The sequence below is a fragment of the Sesamum indicum genome, linkage group LG4 (assembly GCF_026168435.1).
Source record: "Sesamum indicum cultivar Baizhima isolate 11 linkage group LG4, ASM2616843v1, whole genome shotgun sequence".
In the NCBI taxonomy this organism is placed as follows: Eukaryota; Viridiplantae; Streptophyta; class Magnoliopsida; order Lamiales; family Pedaliaceae; genus Sesamum; species Sesamum indicum.
In genome coordinates this window covers 4207459-4217656 of record NC_142660.1, presented here as the reverse complement: position 1 = coordinate 4217656, position 10198 = coordinate 4207459, and the positions used below count along the sequence as shown (strand labels likewise).

Genomic DNA, 10198 nt, shown 5'->3' with positions numbered 1-10198 from the left:
AAAAACACCATGGAAGAGGAAACCACTGCTGATTACGTCGACATGAAAACACAAGGAAATGATGAACCTGGAATGAACCTTGTGTCTGCACCTTTGAACGGCAACAACTACTTGACGTGGGCAAGGGCCATAAAGATAGCACTCGGAGCCAAGGAGAAACTGGAATTCATCGATGGAACATACGAGAACCTACAGAAGGGAAAGAAATCATAAAGGCATGGAAAAAGAATGACTGTATGGTATTCTCATGGATTATGAGTGCCATTTCGAAAGAAATCGCTGAAGCCTTCTTATATGCGGAATCAGCCAGAGATTTATGGGTGGAGCTTGAAATGAGATTCGGCGATAGCAACGGGCCACTCCTCTATCAGATACAAAGAGAAATCGCCACTACATCTCAAAAGAACATGACTGTAGCCGCTTATTTTACGAAGCTTAAAAAGCTGTGGGACGAATTGGGAACATTGGATCCCTTGCCAGTATGTACCTGTGGGACAAGCAAGAAGCTGGCTGATAGGGCGACCTCCTACCAACTAATTCAGTTCCTTGTGGGACTGAGTGATGCATACGAGCACGTGAAGAACCAGATCCTACTAATGGACCCATTGCCGACTGCTGCGAAGGCCTATTCTATGGTACAAAGAGTTGAGAAACAAAGAGAACTCAACTCTGGAGTCTCGGAACTGGACAAAGAGGGTGTTATGGTTGCACAGACATTCGAACCAAGAGAACAAGAAGGCGTAAAAGGTAATACCAAGAAGTGGACATCTGTGGACAAAAGACAATTGCAGTGTGAACACTGCAAGAAAAGGGGACACTCAAAAGAAGGGTGTTTCGAACTGATAGGCTACCCTGACTGGTACAAAGCAATGCTTGATCAAAGGAAGGCTGCAGGCAAACCATTCAATCCAAGGGCCTTGAATGTCAGAACAGAGCAAGAACTAAGTGCCTTGCAGAACAACCTTATGACTGCTAATGACAGAAACCTGACAGAAATCATCAAGAAAGAAGTGCTCAAGGTTATGCAAGATCAAAGCGGTAGCCAGATCGGTTCTAATTTTTCAGATTTCCAAGGCTATGCAGGTAAAATTTCTATATCTACTGACACTTGGATTATTGATAGTGGTGCTTCGGCCCACATGTGTGCTTCTATAAAAGATTTAAAAACCTTCGCATTCTTGACAAAGAAATCTTTGTTAAACTTCCCAATGGTTTTAATCATATTGTCAAGATTTCAGGAGATGTGCATGTTTATGAAAACATTACACTCAAGCATGTTTTATATGTTCCTAATTTTAAGCATAACCTCATTTCTGTCATTAAACTATGTAAGGATAATCATTGTAGTGTGCACTTTACAGTTGAAAATTGCATTGTGAAACCTATGGACTAAACGGGTGATGGCCATAGGTAAACAACAAGAAAGACTCTATGTCTTAGAGAAGAACCTACCAGCTCACATACCGACTGATTTTAGGATGACTACACCCCACACTGCTGAAAACATGAATGTAGATGCTTGTTATATGAACAACTATAGCTCTGAAAGTGAGAAAAACCTATGGCACTATAGGCTAGGCCATACCAGCATAGATGTTTTGAGACAAATGAGACTCTGTAAACACAATACTATGAATAAAATTGCTTGTGAAACATGCCCTCTTGCAAAACAGCACAGAATGCCATTTCCTGATAGTGAGAACAAAGCTCAGTCCATATTTGAACTCATTCATATAGATGTATGGGGTCCTTACAGAAATCACTCTATAAATAGCTATGAGGATATGCTCACAATTGTTGATGATTTCAGTAGAAAGCACCTGGACATATTTGATGTTACACAAATCTCAGACCCTATCCAAACTTGAACAATTTTATAATATGATCTTAACTCAATTTGAGACAAAGATAAAACAAATTAGAACTGATAATGGCACTGAATTTATCAATAAGGAATGCCAAGATTTCCTTCACAAAAGGGTAATAATCCACCAAAGAACTTGTGTATATACACCTGAACAAAATGGTGTTGTAGAAAGAAAACACCAACATCTTTTACAAATTGCTAGATCACTCATGTTCCATGCATATCTCCCCTCAAAATTCTGGACAGAGGCTTTATTAATGGCCACTTATCTCATAAATAGATTACCTGCTCAAAACCTCAACTGGAAATCTCCCTATGAATTGCTGTTAAATAGAAAATCGGTGTTTGATCACATAAAAGTGTTTGGCTGCCTCTGTTATATTACCAATGTTTCTCCCTGTAAGAAAAAATTTGATCCAAGAGCCCTTAAATGCATTTTTCTGGGATACGTACATGGTATAAAGGGGTATAAAGTAATGGATTTGAACACAGGGAATATCCATGTCAGTAGCGACATAGTGTTCCATGAGAACTCCTTCCCTTTTAAGAATTCTGCTGAAGTTACTGATGACATAGTATGTCCACTACCTAAACCTCTGAACCTTGATGAAATTGAGGATGAAAAAGGACCTGACATAGCATCCACAGAGAACAATCAAGAAATAGAAAATAACACCACTGTACCTAGAAAGTCCAGTAGATTGACCAAGGATCCTGTGTGGATGAAGGATTATGTATGTTGCAATGTTGATGAATCTGCTTGTTATAAAATGACAACTGCACATACTTGTTTTGTGGAAAAGATTTCTAACCTGCAGGAACCAAAGACCTACATGGAGGCTCAAGGGAATCCAAGATGGGAGAAGGCCATGAGAGAAGAAATAAGTGCACTAGAGAGAAATGAGACTTGGAAGCTGACAGAATTACCTCAAGGCAAGAAAGCCATTGGATGCAAATGGCTGTACAAGGTAAAACTCAACCCTAACGGCACTATTGAAAGATATAAAGCCAGATTAGTGGCAAAAGGATACAGTCAAGTGGAAGGAGAAGACTACAATGACTGCTTTGCACCTGTTGCAAAGGCAGTCACTGTTAGGCTTTTCCTTGCAGTTTGCTGTGGGTAAAAACTGGCCATTACATCACCTCGATGTGAACAATGCCTTCCTTCATGGCACCCTGGATGAAGACATATATATTGAACCTCCATAAGGGTACACAATCCAAACAGGTAAGGTTTGTAAACTGGAAAAATCGTTATATGGCTTGAAGCAAGCTTCAAGGAAATGGAATGAAGAGTTTGCCAAAAAAATGAAGGACTTTGGTTTTGAGCAATGTGATCATGACCACTGTCTATTCATTAAAGGTACAGGTATGAACTTAATTGCTTTACTTGTATATGTGGATGACATACTTGTTACTTCTGCTTCTGTGGATAATATTATGAATGTTAAAGATTATTTGAATAAATTGTTCACTCTGAAGCATTTAGGACCTGCCAAGTACTTCCTTGGCCTGGAATTTGCTCGTTCGGCAGAAGGTTTGGTTGTAACACAACAGAAATATGCCCTGGACATAATCAAAGACATAGGTCTGAGCAAAGGAAAACACACTACCACACCATTAGCCCCAGGTTTAAAATTATCTGCAGATGCAGGGGCATTACTTGCTGAACCTTCCAGATTTAGGAGACTGATTGGGAGACTATTATACTTGAGTTTTACTAGACCTGACTTATGTTATGCTGTACAACAATTGAGCCAACACCTCCAACATCCCTGTGATAAACACTGGGAAGCTGCAGTTCACGTTGTCAGATATTTGAAGGGGACAGTCACCTCAGGTTTGTTTTTCTCATCCAACTCTGATTTCTCACTTAAGGTCTATCGTGATGCAGATTGGGCTGCATGTCATCTAACCAGAAAGTCATTGACTGGTTTCTGTATTTTCATGGGAAACACTCCTATATCTTGGAAAACCAAGAAGCAAACTACAGTAGCTAGATCTTCCGCTGAAGCCGAATACCGTAGTATGGCCACCACTACTTGTGAAGTCACTTGGTTGCTTTACATTCTGAAAACTCTGGATATTCATGTAAAGCTTCCTATACCATTTTTTTGTGACAACAAGGCCGCATTACACATAACGGCAAATCCAGTCTTCCATGAGAGGACTAAACACCTCGAGATCGACTGTAATGTAGTCAGAAACAAGTTTAAGGAAGGAGTGATTATGCCCACTTATGTAATCTCGAAGCAACAGGTAGCAGACATTTTTACCAAGTCCTTGCCCTGTACCTCATTCCTCCATCTCAGGTCCAAGCTATACTTAGTAAACATCAACCCGAGTACAGCTTGCGGGGGGGGGGGGGGGGGGGAGGGGGGGTGATGAAATTCCAGACCATGAAGATGCAGCTGCAACCAGGAAGCCAATTGCAGAAACACTGACTTCAGGTTGAAGAGCTGCAGATTTCTTCTTCTGCAGAAGTCGTATTTTGTGTTTGCACTTTTACTATTTGTTTTAGCAACTTAGAGGTTGTTAAGTTGGTTGTGACCGATCCGTGCATATATGGGTCTTCTTTGTCATGTAACAAAAAGAACAAGAGAGAAACTTTTCTGATCTTCAATTCAATTCCGTTTACTCCTCCTTCCAAGATTTCAATTGCTGATTTAACTCTTACATTCATGCCTATGCCTTTGTATTTCAACATGCCCCTAAAAAATTTTCCTAAAATCTCTTATTATAGTCAACATCATATCAAATTCGAATTCTTGATTAACGTCCTAACTTTTGGTCGACGATATCCTCAAATTCAGACCAGCACATGACTTGCACGTGCCAATTTCTAACAAATTCAAAAAATTTTATCAACATGTGTCAGTAAATATAAAAATTCACTAAGATAATATATCAAATTGTAAGTTTCACTTTTTGAAGGTTCAATAACAACAAATACCTCTCATTATAGGACAAAACATTTCAATAAAGCCTTTATAATGTTCAAATCAAAATGATGCCATTAATCAACCTTATTATCTAAACGTAACAAAACGATCTTATTATCAAATTTTTTTATAACTATACATTCAACTTAGTCCACAAATATTTTTAAACATTTTGTGTATGTTTTTTGATATTAGTATTTCATAATCTCATTTGATATGCGACATTCTTTTTAAAGAAGTCTATGAGCCATTCAAACATGGAAAGTAGCAAAATTGTTAGACAAAAAATAGCCTTCAAAAGCTGTATGAACACTAATCAAAAAAAAAAAAAGTAGAGAAATCGAAAAATAAAATAATCAAGAAATTACCTACCTACTTAGCGAAGTTAACCATTAGAGGCTTCATGTGAAGAATGTGGCTTTGCAAACCCTGGCTCGCCAACTTCATGCCCTCGATTTCTTTAAAGTGGACAAAGTCATAGTGATGATAGGGGAATGAGTTAATGCTGATCTCTTCTTTATGAGCGGCAAACAAGGATTTTAACTCAAAATCTGTCACTTTTGTGACAAATTGCCGATCCACAGGTTGTTGGATGGATGAATCTCCCGCTGCAAATGTTTAATAGCCGCATCATGGTATTGTGTGTCTTCCACCGTTGATTTTACAGGTGGTGCCATTAAACAGGTCAAGTACAAAGAACAAGATAAATGATGGGTCATCGGAGGTTTTGATGTGAATGAATAGTTGAATAGAAATAGATTTATGTGCAATGGGGATGTGATGGTGTGAGGTTCTGTAAGTGTACGGGGGTTGGTTACTGCAGTCTTTTGTTAGATTTGTCTGAATTTAATGGCATTTGGTGGCTCTTGGTTGTACTCTGTTATTCACCCATAATTAAAATTAAAATTCTAAATTGGACCTATATATTATTTATCATAAACATTCTTGTGTTTCTAATTTTAATTTGTTGATTTTTCAAGCAATTTTATCTTGAAATTTCTTAACTCTAAAGTTAATGCTTTCATTTTTGCATTGCTTAGTCTTTATTTTTTTTCTTATCATTATATTTTATAACATCAAGCTTTGAAATCTTAAAAATGATTTATTAATTCCATATTATTGATATGATAAAGTTTATGTCTTCACTTTTATGATAATTTTATTACTCTTTCTATTATCATTTTACTCTTTTTTGTTATCTATTGCAGGAGTCGCCCAAATTTTTACAATTTACTGCTTAAATATTCTTCATTGTTTTATTGATTTGATGCAACTTGTGCATAAAAAATTGTCCTAAAATCTCCTATTATAGCCAACATCATGTCAAATTTCGAATTCATGACTAACTTGTAAACATTCAGTCAACGATATCCACAAATTTACGCCCATGCTAATTTCGGTCAAATTTGGAAATTTCTTTCAAAATGTGTTAGCAATAGCAAATTTACTAAAATAATTGATCAAATTATAACTTTCACTTTTTGAAGGTCCAAAATGCCAAATATCACTTATTATAGGAAAAAAAAATTCAATTGAGCCTTTACAATATTCAAATCAAAATGATGCAATTAATCAAACTTATTATCTAAAGGTAACAAGATCTTAATCCTGAATTGCTTGATAACTAAATATTCCGCTTGGTCCACAAATATTTATAAATATTTTGTGTGTGTTTTTCGATATTAATGTTTAAAAAGTTCATTTGATTTGCGGCATTCCTTTTAAAGAAGTTTATATGTCATTTCAGACATGAAATGCAGCGAAATTACAGAACAAACAATATATTTAAGCCTTCAAAAATAGTATTTACACTAACAAAAAACAATAGAGAAATCATGAAATAAAAAAATTAATAATAACCAACTTGTTTATGAAGTTAATAATTAGAGGCTTCTTGTGAAGAATGTAGCCTTGCAGGCCCTGCCTCACCATCTTTGCGCCCTTGATTTCTTTAAAGTGGACAAAAGGTTAGTGATCAGAGGGAAATGAGTTAATGACGATCACTTCTCCATGAGCGGCAAATGGAGATTTATACTTAGAATCTATCACTTTTACCGACAAATTGCCGATCCATAAGTTGTGGGATGGATGAATCCCCAGCTGCAAATCTTTCACGGCTGCATTGTGGTTCTATGTACCTTTCGCCGCTAATTTTACAGGTGGTGCCATTAAACGGGTCAGGTACAGAGAACAAGATAAATGACAGGTTGTAGGAGGTCCCATGTGAATGAAAAGCTGAATAGTAAGAGATTTGTGGTGCAATTGGGATATGGTGGAGTAAGGGTTTGTAATTAAGTGCATGGGCGGGTGGTTACTATAATATTTTGTTGGATTGTTTTGAATTTAATGGAATTTGGTGGCTCCTGTTGTACTCTGTATTATTTAAAATCTTAAAATTATTTATTAATTTCATGTTATTAATATGATAAAGGTTATGTCCTCACTTTATGATTGTATTATGATAATTTTACTACTCTTTCTACTAACATTATTACTCTTTTGTGTTATGTATAGCAGGAGTTGACCAATTTTATACAATTTACTGCTTAATCATATTTTAACAGATTCAAGTTGTTCAATCAAAGTTAGCATTTCAATAGGTGAATCATATTTTAGAAAATATTGCACGCACTGCAAAAAATAGAACATCGATCTACATCATTCTTCATTAATCATTCGTATTACCCTGTTAGTTTTGAAAAAAGTGAAAATAGAATTTATAGAAAAACAACGGCTCCTAGTTCTTTGAGCATGTCGAACCACCAAATATCTTTCTTAGATTGGATTGAACAACTAAATTTGTACGACCCATGAATTTAGCAACATTCAACTAATTACTGTGAAATCATAGCTTCTATTTCGACTAACAATCCAAAACAAAACACTCTATCAAGTCATTTACGTCTCATTGTAATCAAAAGGAGAAAAAAGAAAGAAGTAATAGCTTGGAATGTGTAGTTGTATCCTGTTTCGTTGGAAATAATGGTGATGGGTATGAAAGTGCAGCGGCAGTTCAGCATCTCTGGAATCCAGGCTCAAGAAAGAGGAAGACACGTTATCCATACAACACGCTTTTATAAGTGAAAATGCACTTTCTTATGCATATTTATTTTTTATGTGTGAAGCTGTTAATTGTTAAGTTTAACAGGTGTCCAAGTTGGTTAGGGTTCAAAGTGCATAGTGGGCTAGGTCAGTTCAAGACTGACATGAACCAGCCTGAGAAAGTCCACCCTAGGACCGGCCTGCGACTATTCATGGCCGGTCTTAAGGCAGTCTTGGAGCTCTAAGTGTGCCCCAATTGTGTCTAGTTTTAAACCCAAGTTCAATCTATGGACCGGCCCGGTTGATGCCCGAACCAAGCCCAAACCAATCCCACATTAGGTACGCATGTGTTTGTTTTATTTTTTATGATATTGAAGTGTTCTTGTACAGAATTACTTAAATTTATAATTATCTTATGAAATAAATAAAGAATAAATTAAATCACATAAAAATTTATATACAGAAAAATAATAGTTAGGAATATATAATCTTTTTAAAAAAAGGCCCAACAAGCCCGATCCAAGGCTAGGTGGTTTCGAGCCATTAGGTGGGGCTGGTCCCAAGTATTGATTCTTTGGACCGGCCAAGGACTAGCATGGTCCCAAGCAGGCATAGGCCAAACCAACCCTCTTTTTAATTAGTTCAATCCGATCTTGGGTTGGGTTAGCTAAGCCTGGCCTATTGTGCATCTTGAGTGGGGTTAGTTAGGTTGTTAGTTGATTATTCCTTCTTCCTCACTGTTTCTGGACCTATTTTTAATGTTGAGCTTCCTTGAGCTCACTACTTAGAATAATTGAATACAATCTAGACACAGGAAATTTTGCACATAACATTCTTGGCATCAACAAATCTTTTCACTGCAATTACAATTTTCAACATGGTATTAGAGCCTTCTTTTGAAGGTGTCTGCATACTTTTCTCATCAATGTACAAACCATGTTCGATTATATTCCTCAATGGCGCCCAGAGGTTTAGAGGCAATCGAAGGGAATGTTGTGGAGACTCAGACTGCTCCGGTGAATCAAAGTGCAATTTTAAACCAAACAATGATGTATATGACTCTTACTAAAAACACCGAAAAATGCGAGTGGATCGGCGCAAGAATGCGCAAGCGGAAGTGGTAATGCGAAAATTCGTAAATTAAAACGAAACATAACAAAATCATAATTCTAAGGGGTGTACCCTTGGAGTTTTCAAGGATTCGATATAGTTTATCACAATACTAATAAAGATAAACGGGGCTAATGGTAAAAGAAAAAAAAATGAGAGGTACATAAATCATAAATCAAAAGTTTTCTCTTTGATTTGATTTACTTCGAATCTCCTTTATTTGGTTTGTTCACGCAAGGCTTCAACGTAGAGGCCCTCTAAAGTTACGTCTATACCACACCAGAATTGGGATCCCTCAACTCAATTTGCTAGAAAAGAAATTGGAAAGAACAAAAAAAACAGCAAGTGTGTATTGGAGAGGGGCGGCCGAGTGGATGTATTAGAATGTATCTAGGTTCATCCTATCATCCATAAGGTAATAAAATCCTTTATTTCAAATAAAGGATGATTAACATGGCACTTTCTAAAAGTAAATTTGTTTGTCAATAATTTCCTTTTTAAGATTTTCCACCAACATAATTATGGGCTTTGCATTGGCCGATTTTATTAAATAAAACACAAGGCCCAATAGTTTTAATTAAAGCCAACTCAATTAATTCCATCATATATTTAATCCAATTAAATATATGAGTCCAATAAGCTTTTATTAATTAATAAGTCTAACTTACTAAATAATAAGGGCAAGCCCAAGATAAATTAATCTTATTAATTTATTCTTGGGCTCCTCCATCCAATGGACTCCTCTCATTAATAAGTAATTCAATTACTTATGGAATTAATTTCTAATTAATTCGTCGTCCCTTCTTAGAGATTTGTGTGTGACTTTTTAGGTTCACCTTTCAGCTAGACTTGGGCTGGTGTTAAACACTATTATTAATTAAATCTAATTTAATTAGTAATTCTCGATCAACCTTTGGTCAAGAAATCCCATCACTATGGGTGGTCGTCTAGCAACTGTCTATGGCACTAGAGGCTAGGCGAATATCCATATGAACTTTTAGACTATCGAGTCCATACGGGTACGGTCCTTCTTTCTACCGTCTGCCGGACTTAGTCTTAGGGCATGGAATTGGGTGTCGGTTCCCATCCTCGACTAGGCGTCTAAGATTAATACTGGAGATCGTGTTACACCAAATTGCTCAATATAGGAACCTCTGTTTCCTATTCGATCAATTAATGGCCACAATTTTATAGAGCGTAAATGCATTTTCAAGTGCATAGGAGATACCTCTGTCAC

General features: G+C 36.6%; 1 protein-coding gene across 1 annotated transcript; it reads left to right on the top strand.

The window, feature by feature from the left end:
• Positions 1-254: 254 nt before the first annotated feature.
• LOC148788280 (uncharacterized) lies at positions 255-1868 on the top strand. Its single transcript, XM_088879668.1, has 2 exons — positions 255-1083; positions 1411-1868. Exons 1-2 carry the CDS (start codon positions 255-257, stop codon positions 1866-1868), a joined length of 1287 nt encoding a protein of 428 aa, XP_088735794.1.
• Positions 1869-10198: the final 8330 nt, after the last annotated feature.

Bases quoted from the DNA above. Each gene is read 5' to 3' on its own strand.
- LOC148788280 (XM_088879668.1), top strand. From the start codon at position 255: ATGAGTGCCATTTCGAAAGAAATCGCTGAAGCCTTCTTATATGCGGAA. The intron at 1,084-1,410 runs GTAAAATTTCTA...TGATGGCCATAG, and splicing joins AGATTTCCAAGGCTATGCAG to GTAAACAACAAGAAAGACTC.